The 14625-nt window shown below is 44.6% G+C and overlaps 1 protein-coding gene across 6 annotated transcripts in view; it reads right to left on the bottom strand.

The window, feature by feature from the left end:
- PAFAH1B2 (platelet activating factor acetylhydrolase 1b catalytic subunit 2) overlaps positions 1 to 10629 on the bottom strand; it is a 28807-nt gene extending 18178 nt beyond the window's left edge. Inside the window, exons 1-2 of one of the 6 annotated variants that reach the window (XM_073021313.1) lie at positions 10478 to 10629; positions 2075 to 2162 (exon numbers count right to left, since the gene is read on the bottom strand). In XM_073021313.1, coding sequence (XP_072877414.1) covers positions 2075 to 2155 — 81 coding nt within the window. In that variant the 5' untranslated portion in view covers positions 2156 to 2162; positions 10478 to 10629. Of the gene's footprint in view, positions 1 to 2074; positions 2163 to 9565; positions 9787 to 9812; positions 10014 to 10171; positions 10332 to 10477 lie in introns of those variants that run through there. The other 5 variants (XM_008020988.3, XM_038005158.2, XM_073021317.1 and 2 more) reach the window with 5 other exon arrangements.
- Positions 10630 to 14625: the final 3996 nt, after the last annotated feature.

Below are 14625 nucleotides of genomic sequence, written 5' to 3'. Positions count from 1 at the left end.
CTTCCCAATCTGCCTTGGCCTCCCAAAGTGCTGCGATTACAGGTGTGAGCCACTGTATACCGCTCTGTCTTAAAAAAAAATTATTGGGGCTGGGCGCGGTGGCTCAAGCCTGTGATCCCAGCACTTTGGGAGGCCGAGACAGGCAGATCACGAGGTCAGGAGATCGAGACCATCCTGGCTAACACGGTGAAACCCCGTCTCTACTAAAAAAAAAACACAAAAAAACTAGCCGGGCGAGGTGGTGGGCGCCTGTAGTCCCAGCTACTCAGGAGGCTGAGGCAGGAGAATGGCTTAAACCCGGGAGGCGGAGCTTGCAGTAAGCTGAGATCCGGCCACTGCATTCCAGCCTGGGAGACAGAGCAAGACTCCGTCTCAAAAAAAAAAAAAAAAAAATTATTGGGACAACCGGAGAAAACTGAATACGGTCTTTGGATTAAGTAAGAGTATTATATCAATATTACATCTCATGATTTTAATAACTATCCTATAGTTACTTAACAAAAGTCCTTGTTTTTAAGAAAACATGTTGAAATATTCAGGGGTAAAGAGAAATGAGTGCAAACGCTTCAGAAAAAACCACTATGTTAGTATATACATATACAAATAGATATAGACACAGCACACAGGGCGTGGTGGCTCACGCCTGTAATCCCAGCACTTTGGGAGGCTGAGACAGGCAGATCACTTGAGGTCAGGAATTTGAAACCAGCCTGGCCAACATGGCAAAACCCTGTCTCTACTAAAAATACAAAAATTAGCTCAGCATGGTGGCGGGCGCCTGTAATTCCAGCTACTTGGGAGGCTAAGACACAAGAATATCTTGAACCCGGGGTGGCAGGGGGTGGAGGTTGCAGTGAGCGAAGATTGCACCACTGCACTCCAGCCTGGGCAAGAGTGAGACTCCGTCTCAAAAAATGAACAACAACAACAACAAAAAAACAAAAACAAAATAGATGCAGACACAATAATTAGGCAGATATCGTAAAATGTTAACAATTGGTGAGTCTAGATGAAGATACTTCTTTCTAAATTTCTGTAACATTTGTGTAGTTTTGAAATTACTTCAAAATAAAAAAACTAAATATTTCCCAGTTCCAACATCAGACTGGTGAAGAGGCAGGACATTTGTAACACTACATTTTTACTTACAGTAACAAATTCTTGTTGACTATTAAAATCCCCCTGTGTACAACCTGTCGCAGGTCACAGGATTACAGTTTTTTGTTTTTTTGTTTTTTTTTTTTTTTGAGACAGAGTCTCGCGCTGTCGCCCAGGCTGGAGTACAGTGGCCGGATCTCAGCTCACTGCAAGCTCCGCCTCCCGGGTTTACGTCATTCTCCTGCCTCAGCCTCCCAAGTCGCAGGGACTACAGGCGCCCGCCACTTCGCCCGGCTATTTTTTTGTATTTTTTAGTAGAGACGGGGTTTCACCATGTTAGCCAGGATGGTCTCGATGTCCTGACCTCGTGATCCGCCCGTCTCGGCCTCCCAAAGTGCAGGGATTACAGGCTTGAGCCACCGCGCCCGGCCGATTACAGTTTTTTTTGTTTTTGTTTTTGAGATGGAGTCTCAAAAGTATGAGTGGCGTGATTCTGGCTCACTGCAACCTCTGCCTCCCGGGTTCAAGCGATTCTCCTGCCTCAGCCTCCTGAGTAGCTGGGACTACAGGTGCCTGCCACCACACCTGGCTAACTTATTTTTAGTAGCGATGGGTTTCACCATATTGGCCAGTCTGGTCTCAAACTCTTGACCTTGTGATCCACCCACCTAGGCCTCCCAAAGTGTTGGGATTACAGGCGTGAGCCACTGTGCCCAGCCTGGAGTGTTTTTTTTTTTTAATTGCTCCTTTGCAGTTTTGATCAAAAGATCTTTAAAAATTGAAGAAACCAGGCATACTGACATGTGCCACTAGTCCCAGCTATATGGGAGGCTGAAGTGGGAGGATCACTAGGGCCCTGCAGTTTGAGGCCAGCCTGGGCAACACAGTGAGACCCTGTTTCAAAAACCAAAACAAAACAGACAAAAAATTGGAGAGAGTCAACTCATGTGAATGATACACATGCACTTCCTTTTACCTGAGACATCCATCGGTCATCCCCTTGAATATCTTCTGCTGCATGCGGAATAGCTGCTGGGTTTGAGTCTCCTTGGCTCATTCTACACCTGTGAAAAAATGTCTGTCATGTTTCATTTGTTAACAGGAATGTTTGTAACCACTTAAATATTATTATACCCATCAGGCTTTAAATAATAATTTAAGTTTTATTGTGGTTTGCCTACAAACAATTGGGAAACTAAACAGAAACAATTACTTTCTGTAGAGACGAATTCCGGAACATGACTAAGTCCCATAAATATAGCATCACTAAACTGTCAGACAGCTTTGAATATGACTTAGTTGCAGTGCAGTACATTTTAAAAATCTCCAAGTACATACTTTATACCTATACTAGCTTTTTTGTAATTATATGTTACTGTAAGTACCAAGTGACACAAGCAGTTATTAGATACTTACAGTACAATAAAATCTACATCAGAAGTTTTTCAGCTGTTAAGAGTTACACACTTAAGGATTACTACTGCAATGATTAAAATCCACTGGTTACTAAACATCACACAAATAACTGTAGTACAGGTTCTGACAAAAGTAGTCACAGGCCTTGCCACTAGGTTTTGACAAATGTTTACCAGGTATTTTTATTTTTGATAAGTTTCCACTAAGAAAATTTTAGTAATGATGGCCAGGTGCGGTGGCTCACGCCTGTAATCCCAGCATTTTGGGAGGCCGAGGCAGGCGGATCACAAGGTCAGTAGATCGAGACCATCCTGGCCAACGTGGTGAAATCCCATCTCTACTAAAAATACAAAAAATTAGCTGGGCATGATGGCATGCACCTGTAGTCCAGCTACTCAGATGGCTGAGGCAGGAGAATCACTTCAACCAGGGAGGCAGAGGTTGTAGTAAGCCAAAATCGCACCACTGCACTCCAGCCTGGGTGACAGAGCCAGACTCCAACTCAAAAAAAAAAAAAAAAGAAAGACAGACAAAATTCTAGTAATGAGTCCAAATATGTCATCTAATAAGTAAAATTCGGCAAAATTAGAAGTGCTAATCTTCTATGAATAGAAAGACAGTTAAGAAACCAGACTACTTTTCAACCAATTCTGGAGAGTATACACCAGAAACATTAGGCTCCAAATGCAAAGGACTATGAAAAAGAAAAAAAACGGCCGGCGCGGTGGCTCACGCCTGTAATCCCAGCACTTTGGGAGGCCAAGGCAGGCGGATCATGAGATCAGGAGGTCGAGACCATCCTGCCTAACACAGTGAAACCTCATCTCTACTAAAAACACAAAAAAATTGGCCGGGTGTGGTGGCGGGTGCCAAAAAAAGAAAGAAAAAAGAAAAGAAAACAATCTGGGGTTTTCTGGTTTATAGAAAAGCAGGTCATCTTTTTTTTTTTTTCTGAGATGGAGACTCGCTCTGTCACCCAGGCTGGATTGCAGTGGCGCAATCTCGGCTCACTGCAAGCTCCGCCTGCAGGGTACACGCCATTCTCCTGCCTCAGCCTCCCAATTAGTTGGGACTACAGGCGCCCACCACCACACCCGGCTAATTTTTTTTGTATTTTTAGTAGAGACAGGGTTTCACCGTGTTAGCCAGGATGGTCTCGATCTCCTGAAGAAAAGGAGGTCATCTTCTATACAAGCAATCTTTTTCTTTCCCTTGACATCCTCAAATACAGCTAAGCTTTCTCAGAAAGAAGATCGAGTTATATTCATTCAATATACATATTTACTGAGGACACAAAACACACTACATTGCCAAAGTAGTAGTTTTTTAGAATCACAAAGTGAAAAGCCCCAAGCATGAATGCATACCTTCACTCACGAAAAATAAATTACAGAAGCAAATAATACTAACACTAATTTCAAGACCAGCCTGGCCAACATGGTGAAACGCCTGTCTCTACAAAAAATACAAAAATAAGCCAGGCGTGGCGGAGCATGCCTGTAAGTCGCAGTTATTTGGGAGACTGGAGCAGGAGAATCGCTGGAACCTGGGAGATGAAGTTGCAGCAACAGCAAGACTTCGTCTCAAACAAATTATTAAAAAATGTAGGAGGTTTTGCTTTATTTTTTTTTGTTTTTTTGAGATGGAGTCTTGCTCTGTCGCCCAGGCTGGAGTGCAGTGGCGTGATCTGGGCTCACTGCAAGCTCCGCCTCCTGGGTTCATGCCATTCTCCTGCCTCAGCATCCAGAGTAGCTGGGACTACCGGTGCCCATCACCACATCTGGCTTTTTGTATTTTTAGTAGAGACGGGGTTTCACCACGTTAGCCAGGATGGTCTTGAATTCCTGACCTTGTGATCCGCCCACCTCGGCCTCCCAAAGGGCTGGGATTACAGGCATGAGCCACTGAGCCCAGCCTTGCTTTATTTTTAAACCAATAAAACATTCTATACTTTCTACATAAAAGTTTATTTGGGTCTAAGTTCAAGTCTAGGCTTAAATCAAGTTAAAACTTACACGTTAGTTAATAAAAGTGTTTTGAGACAAGGTCTTTTTTTTTTTTTTTTTTAAGGTGGAGTCCCAGCGTGTAGCCAGGACTACAGGTATGCACTACCACGCCCGGCTAATTTTTGTATTTTTCTTTTATACAGACAAGGTTTCTCCATGTTGCCCAGGCTGGTCTTGAACTCCTAAGCTTGGCTTATAATTCTGCCCAGTCTAGGATATTTTTGAAATGCAACCCACTACCTACATGTTTGTATATAAAACATGCTAACTACTGTTCATGTGAATCTTAAATTACAGTGAAGTTCTTTTTTTCCTTTTATAGATTAGAAAACTTTTTAAAATTAAATTCTTTTAAAAGTTAGATTTCAGCCAGGTGTGGTGGCTCACACCTGTAATCTCAGCACTTTGGGAGGCCGAGGCAGGAAGATGACTTGTCTAGGAGTTTGAGACTATCCTGGGCAATATGATGAGACCCTGTTTCTACAAAAAATTGAAAGAATTAGCCTGGCATGGTAGTGCCTATAGTCTCAGCTACCCAGCAAGCTGAGTCAGGAGGATTGCTTGAGACGGGCGCAGTGGCTCACGCCTGTAATCCTAGCACTTTGGGAGCCTGAGGTGGGTAGATTATCCGAGGTCAGGAGTTCAAGACCAGCCTGGCCAACAGGCAAAACCTATCTCTACTAAACATTCAAAAAAAAAAAAAAAAAAAAGAAAAGAAAAGAAAAATGGCAGGTGCTGTGGCACTTGCTTGTAACCCCAGCTACTAGGGAGGCTGAGGCAGGAGAATCGCTTGAGCCCAGGAGGTGGAGGCTGCAGTGAGCTGTGATCATGCTACTGCACTCCAGCCTGAGTGACAGTGAGACCTTGTCTCTAAATAAATTAATGTTCTGAGATTTTTTTCCTATATTCCAATGGATCATCTTATGCATTCCCAGAGGGTACATATATGCTTTCAAGACCAATGATCTATATAAATTACACGATCTCTTTATTATTTTAAGAGAAGGGCCTCACTATGTTGTCCAGGTTGGATTCAAACTCCTGAGCTTAAGTGATCCTCCTGCTTCAGCTTCCCAAGTAGCTGGGACTACAAGCACACACTACCACTCCCATCTTAGAGCTACAATTCAATAGACAGTCATGGATTTTCAGAGTTCATCCAACAGACAGACAACTGACCTAAAATAACATTAAGAACTTACTATTTACCAGACACTGTGCTAGGAGCTTTGTTATTTAAATAAACGTGATGCTCAGAGAGACCTAAGCAAACTTATCCATGACAGTAGAGCTGGTAAACACAACAGGACAGGTGGAATTTGAAATCAGAGTGACAGACTTCCAAAGCCTACTCTTGAGTAAATGATGTTATGTTCTGATTAGAGAAGACTATATAGAGGCCGGGCGCAGTGGCTCACACCTGTAATCCCAGCATTTTGGGGGGCTGAGGCGGGAGGATCACCTGAGGTCAGGAGTTCAAGACCAGCCTGGCCAACAGGGTGAAATCCTGTCTGCATTAAAAATACAAAAGATTAGCCAGGTTTGGTGGCACATACTTGTAATTCCAGCTACTCAGGAGGCTGAGGCATGAGAATCTCTTGAACCCAGGAGGTGGAGAATGCAGTGAGCAGAGATCACACCACTCTGGGGTGACAGAGCAAGACTCTGTCTAAAAAAAAGAAAGAAAATAAAAAAAGATAAATTCTAATTTACTAAGTTGTTTCACTTATACTTTCTACTACCCAAATTCAACGGCATTCTGATACCCTAAGCAAAACACTTCTACCTCAACCCTAAATTTCTTCATGGGAAAATAAAAAAGGCATACAGATAGAGAAACCGAGGAACAAAACGTCACTTCTCTGAAGCTACAAGGCAGATAGAACTGGGAGGTCACAAATATTCCCAATTACATAGTCTTTTTTTTTTTTTTTTGGTGCTATGAATACAAGGTGATCCTTCTTCCCCTACAATGGCAAAGTATCAGAGCAGAAATGTGTTTCTTTGTGCCTTCTGACTCTGGTTTTGTATTATTTTGTCAATCAAAATCTTATTATACAAAGTAGCTTTCAGTTTTACTGATGCCCATGGCTTGGTAACATTTTCAAACATGAGGAAAAGAAAAATTGAGCTACAAATTCACACAATCTCCTCTTTAAGAACAAGGCAGGGGCCGGGCGCGTCGGCTCACGCCTGTAATCCCAGCACTCTGGGAGGCCAAGACGCGTGGATCACCAGGTCAGGAAATCGAGACCATCCTGGCTAACACGGTGAAACCCCGTCTCTACTAAAAATACAAAAAATTAGCCGGGCGTGGTGGTGGGTGCCTGTAGTCCCAGCTACTCAGGAGGTTGAGGCAGGAGAATAGTGTGAACCCGGGAGGCGGAGCTTGCAGTGAGCCCAGAACATGCCACTGCACTCCAGTCTGGGCAACAAAGCGAGACTCCATAAAAACAAGGCTGGAAATGCATAACCTAGACGACTATGCATATAGAGGACTCAAACAATTTGGAAATCAGAGAAACTGTTGTGGCTGGGCACAGTGGCTCACGCCTGTAATCCCAACACTTTGGGATACTAAGGCAGGTGGACTGCTTGAGCCCAGGAGTTTGAGACCAGTCTGGGTAACATGGTGAAACTCTGTCTTTACAAAAAACACACCAATTAGCTGGGGGGAGTAGGGGGCGCGGTGCGCGGTGCGCTACTGCACTCCAGCCTCAGGGACAGAGCAAGACCCTGTCTCAAAAATAAAAATTAAACTAGCTTTTCTTTTATTGAGACGGAGTTTCGCTCTTGCTGCCCAGGCTGAAGTGCAATGGCGCGACCTCGGCTCACTGCAACCTCCGCCTCCTGGGTTCAAGCAATTCTCCTGTCTCAGCCTCCAGAGTACTGAGATTACAGGTGCCCACTACCACTCCCGGCTAATTTTTGTATTTGTAGTAGACATGCGATTTGAAATCATATTGGTCACACTAGTCTCGAACTCCTGACATCATGTGATCCGCCCGCCTTGGCTTCCCAAAGTGTTGAAATTATAGGTGTGAGCCACCGCGCCTGGTCAGCTTTTTTTTTTTTTTTGAGACAGGACTTCATTCTGTTGCCTGGGCTGAAGCACAGTGGAGAAATCATGGGTCACTGCAGTTTCCACCTCCTGCATGCAAGCGATCCTCTTGAACAGAAGCTGCCTGACCTTTTTTTTTTTGGTTGATGGGGATCTCACCATATTGCTCAGGCTGACCTGCAACTCCTAGGCTCAAGTGATCCTAGCACCTTGGCCTCTCAAAGTGCTGGAATTACAGGCATGAGTCATGGCACCCAGCCAGCTGTGTTTTGTTTTTTGTTTTTTACTGACAGGGTCTCTGTCAGTCGTTAGCTGGAGTGAAGTGGCTTAACACAGCTCACCACAGCCTTGATCTCCTGGGCTCAAGTGATCCATTTCTTCCTTCCAGAGTAGCTGGGACTACAGGTGCAGGCCACCACGTATGGCTAATTTTTAAATTTTGTAGAGAGGAGGTCTTGCCATGTTGCTCAGGCTCCAACTGTTGTATTCTTTCCAATTAAAATGAAGAATTATCTGCTCTTATGGGCACATAAAATAAGAACAAACTAAGAGCTACCCAGTGGTGAGACACAAACTTCTGAGTCACTTCGGGTTTCCTGCGCCTGCAATCTCAGCACTTTGGGGGGCCGAAGCGGGTGGATCACTTGAGGTTGGAAGTTCAGGACCTTCCTGGCCAACATGGCAAAACCCCGTCTCTACTAAAAAAAAATACAAAATTAGCTGGGTGTGGTGGTGCGTGCCTTGCTGTAAGCCTGAACCGGGAGGCAGAGGTTGTAGGGAGTCGAGATGGCTCCACTGCACTCCAGCCTGGGCAACAGACTGAGACTCTGCCTCAAAAAAAAAAAAAAAAAAAAAAAAAGAGCGAGCAAGCAGAAAGAAAGAAAGAAAGAGGGTGCAAGCAGAATGCAAAAGGTCTGAAGAACAAGTTTTGTTAATTTGCCACAACAGACTGTACTCCAGGGGAAGCTTTGTTGTCCATTAAAGTGAGTTCTCCGGGAAGATGAGGAGTAACCGATTTCCACGATTTTCCTGCGTTTTCTATATTCTCTACTTACTATGACAATACAGTACTAGAATTTCCAGGTGCTTATACCAGCATAGTGTAATGTATTTAATGAGAAACCAGTTCCAACAACAAAGCATTATAAATTCTCAAGCTGAGTTAGATGTTTTAGTCTGAACCAGGAAAACAGATCGAGTGGGAAAGTTGAACCAAGAATTCAGAGATTTAGAATGTTTCCACTCAGACCTAAGACTCTCCACGTTGTTTCAGAGGGAGTGGGTATGGTTACCGTGAAGAGGAAGGCGGCCCTCATCCTGAATACCCTGTAGCCTCCGTGGGCTGGTGGGTGGGTCCTCCGGTCCAGCACCTCCGTAATTTATGACCAAATGCCCAAGCCAACAAACTAATGCACGGTGATTTCCTAGTCCTCCCCTTCTCCCCCACAAGGAGGCAACCTTTATGTCAGAACAAGGTGCCCAGAAGAAGCCAAAGACACAAGGCACATCCAAGGCAAAGACAATCTTAAGCACTTTCTCCTTCCACTTTCTCCGCACCTTACCCCTCGGCCCAACCCCTTCCCGTAATTTCAAGCTGTACTGAGGTCCTAGGGTGGATCCGGGTGGTCTTTCCTTTCTCTACGGGTAAGCTCTACAAAGAGGCTAAAGCTCCCAGTGTTAGTGTTCTTAAGTTTGTATGTAAATTCTGAAAAGCAACGCTGGCCTGCGAGCTATGAAAAGCAGAAGCATGAGTCACCACGCAACGGGTCAATCAAACCTGTAGACCAGAAGGCACGGATCTGGCAAACGGGACGGCGAGCCAGGAAAAAAACATCCCCCCAAACCTCTCCGCTGACAGGTTTATCTAGCTGGCTGACCTTGGGCAGGTCACCAGTCGCTCCGAGCACATTCATGTCTAAGAAGAGATGCGGGCTGGAAAGCCTTCCAAGAAATAATCCCTTCCGAGTGGTGACGGTCTACGCACCTTTTGAATACACACATCCTAAGAGGCAACGGAGAAGTTTCTAAAGAGCTGAAATTTTTCAACAAAAGGAGCACGCAAAAGTGTTCGGTAAAAACACAACGGAGTAACTGGTTTTGCCCTCCGACCAGACGCGAGGGGAGAGAAGGGTGAGAAGTTAGACCCCTGGGATGGAGGGAAAAGGCAGCAGCTGAGACCAGGGCAGGAGCGGCAGCGCCAGCCTGGGCGAGCTGGGGTGCGCGAGGCCTACCGCGGGTGGGCCCGGCAGGGCAGGGCGGGGCGGGGCGGGGCGCCCGCCGCGCTACTCTCCCGGGAAAGGCGGTGGAGGCGCCGGCCGGCGGCTGAGGAGAGTCGACAGCTTTCGGGGTAGGATGCCGGGAAAGGGTTCACAGGGCGAAGACTAGCTGCGCCGGCGGCTGGGAAGCCGACGCCGGGCCCGCAGAGAAGGCGCGCGCTCGCGAGGCCCCCCCAAGGGGATGGGGCGGCGTGGGGGGAGGGGCCGCAATGGTGGGGGAGGGGAGGTCGCGGGCCTCTCACAATAACACCTCGCAGCCCCTTCCGACCCCCGCCTCTAAGCCACCGGTTCCCCGCGACCCTGGATGCACTCACTGAAGTAGAGGGTCCGTGCGGGCCCCAAGCGGCTGAGGCGTCGGCGGGTGGCGCGTCTGTCGCTCGCTCGGTCCCAGCGGCCCCGCTCCGGCGCGTCCCTCCTCCGGCCCCAGCACCAGCAGCAGCTCTTCCACTTCCGGTTCCCCTGCCACTCAGGCAAATGGCTTCCGGAAGTCCCGCCCCCACCCCGCCTCGCCTCAGCGTGGTTCCTCTCTACCCGCCCTCGCTCTCCCGGGCGCTGGCGGCGTGCGCCCAGGTGTCCCACGCCACGCCCCGTTGGGTACCCTGCTTTGTTCTCGCGCTTACCCCCATTTTGTGTGGCGTCTGAGCTATATGGGCCTCTCTGTTTACTCCAACTGCATCGCTCAATCCTGCGTTCGTGCCACCGCAGTGTGGAGCTGGCATTCGGGACAATGTGGCGTGAAGTCACACTGACGCCATTCCCTTCACACTCAGCCAACTTGGCTTCTTCCTCCACCCATGGAATAAACCAGACTGCTGAAAGTGGGAGGGAAATAGCGGACCAAGGTTAAGGAGGCAGTACCTGACATTTATTAGTGGAATTTCTGTTTCTATGACGAATGTGGAGATTTTAGGTGACCGCCTATTAAGGTGATACATAGGGGGATGACGAACCCCAGGCTTTTCCTTAAAAGATCCATCCCGTTTAGGGGAAGACATACATATGCAAAGTCAATATTGTGAAGTTTATATGCTAAATAAATGCAGGATCTATAAAAGTAGAAAGGAGGGACAAGAGATGTGTTCGATCTTATAGCAGCGCAACGGTTCGTGGAGCAGTGCCCTGAGCTGGCCCTTTAAAGATTTCAGCTCTATGCTGGTGAATAGGCAGAGCCTTCCAGGGCTCTTAAACTGATGTTGGGGAGAGCATTGATTTTGCTGACAAAACCTGTTAAGAATACTGTGAAATCCTGGGAGCCTAAAATGTCAAGATATGTCAAGTAATTTTTTTTTTTTTTTTTATACTTCAAGTTCTAGGGTATATGTGCACAACGTGCAGGTTTGTTACATAGGTATACATGTGCCCTGTTGGTTTGCTGCACCCGTCAACTCGTCATTTACATTACGTATTTCTCGTAATGCTATCCCTCCCCCAGCCACCCATCCCGCGACAGACCCCCATGTGTGATGTTCCCCGCCCTTTGTCCAAGTGTTCTCACTGTTCAATTCCCACCTATAAGTGAGAACATGTGGTGGTTGGTTTTCTGTCCTTGTGATAGTTTGCTGAGAATGATGGTTTCCAGCTTCGTCCATGTTCCTGCATAGGATATGAACGCATCCTTTTTATGGCTGCATAGTATTCCATGGTGTATATGTGCCACATTTTCTTAATCCAGTCTATCATTGATGGACATTTGGGTTGGTTCCAAGTCTTTGCTATTGTGAATAATGCCGCAATGAACATATGTGTGCATGTGTCTTTATAGTAGCATGATTTATAATCCTTTGGGTTTATACCCAGTACTGGGATTGCTGGGTCAAATGGTATTTCTAGCTCTAGATCCATGAGGAATCGTCACACTGTCTTTCACAATGGTTGAACTAATTTACACTCCCACCAACAGTGTAAAAGCATTCCTATTTCTCCACATCCTCTCCAGCATCTGTTGTTTCCTGACTTTTTAATGATCACCATTCTAACTGGTGTGAGATGGTATCTCATTGTGGTTTTGATTTGCATTTCTCTGATGACCAGTGATGATGATTTTTTCATGTGTCTGTTGGCTGCATAAAGTCTTCTTTTGAGAAATGTCTGTTCTTATCCTTTGCCCACTTTTTGATGGGGATTTTTTCTCGTAAATTTGTTTAAGTTCTTTGTAGATTCTGGATATTAACCCTTTGTCAGATGGGTAGATTGCAAAATTTTTCTCCCATTCTGTAGGTTAGCTGTTCACTCTGATGGTAGTTTCATTTGCCATGCAGAAGCTCTTTAGTTTAATTATATCCCATTTGTCTATTCTGGCTTTTGTTGCCATTCTTTTTGGTGTTTTAGTCAGAAAGTCTTTGCCCATGCCTGTGTCCTGAATGGTATTGCCTAGGTTTTCTTCTAGGGTTTTATGGTTTTAGGTCTAACATTTAAGACTTTAATCCATCTTGAATTAATTTTTGTATAAGGTGTAAGGAAGGGATCCAGTTTTAGCATTCTGCATATGGCTAGCCAGTTTTCCTGGCACCATTTATTAAATAGGGGATCCTTTCCCCATTGCTTGTTTTTGTCAGGTTTGTCAAAGGGCGGATGGTCGTAGATGTGTGGTGTTATTTCTGAGGCCTCTGTTCTGTTCTATTGGTCTATATATCTGTTTTGGTACCAGTACCATGCTGTTTTGGTTACTGTAGCCTTGTAGTATAGTTTGAAGTCAGGTAGCATGATGCCTCCAGCTTTATTCTTTTTGTTTAGGATTGTCTTGGCAATGCGGGCTCTTTTTTGGTTCCATATGAACTTTAAAGTAGTTTTTTCCTATTCCATGAAGAAAGTCATTGGTTGCTTGATGGGGATAGCACTGAATCTATAAATTACTTTGGGCAGTGTGGTCATTTTCACAATACTGATTCTTCCTATCCATGAGCATGGGATGTTCTTCCATTTGTTTGTATCCTCTTGTATTTCAGTGAACAGTGGTTTGTAGTTCTCCTTGAAGAGGTCCTTCACATCCCTTGTAAGTTGGATTCCTAGGTATTTTATTCTCTTTGTAGCAATTGTGAATGGGAGTTCACTCATGATTTGGCTCTCTGTTTGTCTGTTATTGGTGTATAGGAATGCTTGTGATTTTTGCAGATTGATTTTGTATCCTGAGACTTTGCTGAAGTTACTTATCAGCTTAAGGAGATTTTGGGCTGAGATGATGGGGTTTTTAAAATATACAATCATGTCATCTGCAAACAGGGACAATTTGACTTCCTCTTTTCCTATTTGAATACCCTTTATTTCTTTCTCTTGCCTGATTGCACTGGCCAGAACCTCCAACACTATGTTGAATAGGAGTGGTGAGAGAGGGCATTCTTATCTTGTGCCGATTTTCAAAGGGAATGCTTCCCGTTTTTGCCCATTCAGTATAATATTGGCTGTGGGTTTGTCATAAATAGCTCTTACTATTTTGAGATACGATCCATCAATACCTAGTTTATTGCGAGTTTTTAGCATGAAGGGCTGTGGAATTTTGTCAAAGGCCTTTTCTTCGTTGAGATAATCATGTGGTCTTTGTTGTTAGTTTTGTTTATGTGATGGATTACGTTTATCGATTTGTGTATGTTGAACCAGCCTTGCATCCCAGGGATGAACCCGACTTGATCGTGGTGGATAAGCTTTTTGATGTGCTGCTGGATTCAGTTTGCCAGTATTTTATTGAGGATTTTTGTATCGATGTTCATCAGGAATATTGGTCTAAAATTATCTTGTTTTTGTTGTGTCTCTGCCAGGCTTTGGTATCAGGATGATGCTGGCCTCATAAAATGAGTTAGGGAGGATTCCCTCTTTTTCTATTGATTGGAATAGTTTCGGAAGGAATGGTAACAGCTCCTCTTTGTAGCTCTAATAGAATTTGGCTGTGAATCTGTCTGGTCGTGAACTTTTTTTTTGGTTGGTAGGCTATTAATTATTGCCTCAATTTCAGAGCCTTTTATTGGTCTATTCAGAGATTCAAATTCTTCCTGGTTTAGTCTTGGGAGGGTGTATGTGTCCAGGAATTCATCCATTTCTTCTAGATTTTTTAGTTTATTTGTGTAGAGGTGTTTATAGTATTTTCTGATGGTAGTTTGTATTTTTGTGGGATCGGTGGTGATATTCCCTTTATCATTTTTTATTGCATCTGTTTGATTATTCTCTCTTCTTTATTAGTCTTGCCAGTGGTCTATCAATTTTGTTGATCTTTTCAAAAAAGCTCCTGGATTCATTGATTTTTTGAAGGGTTTTTGTGTCCCTATCTCCTTCAGTTCTGCTCGGATCTTAGTTATTTCTTGCTTTCTGCTAGCTTTTGAATATGTTTGCTCTTGCTTCTCTAGTTCTTTTAATTGTGATGCTAGGGTGTCAATTTTAGATATTTCCTGCTTTCTCTTGTGGGCATTTAGTGCTGTAAATTTCTCTCTATGCACTGCTTTAAATGTGTCCCAGAGATTCTGGTACGTTGTATCTTTGTTCTCATTGGTTTCAAAGAACATCTTTATTTCTGCCTTCATTTTGTTATTTACCCAGTAGTCATTCAGGAGCAGGTTGTTCAGTTTCCATGCAGTTGTGCTGTTTTGAGTGAGTTTCTTAATCCTGGGTTCTAATTTGATTGCACTGTGGTCTGAGAGACAGTTTGTTGTGATTTCTGTTCTTTTACATTTGCTGAGGAGTGCTTTATTTCCAATTATGTGGTTCATTTTAGAATAAGTGCAATGTGGTGCTGAGAAGAATGTATATTCTGTTGATTTGGGGTGGAGAGTTCTGTAGATGT

The sequence above is a fragment of the Chlorocebus sabaeus genome, chromosome 1 (genome assembly GCF_047675955.1).
Source record: "Chlorocebus sabaeus isolate Y175 chromosome 1, mChlSab1.0.hap1, whole genome shotgun sequence".
NCBI classification, from domain to species: Eukaryota; Metazoa; Chordata; class Mammalia; order Primates; family Cercopithecidae; genus Chlorocebus; species Chlorocebus sabaeus.
This window is presented reverse-complemented; position numbering and strand designations above follow the sequence as displayed.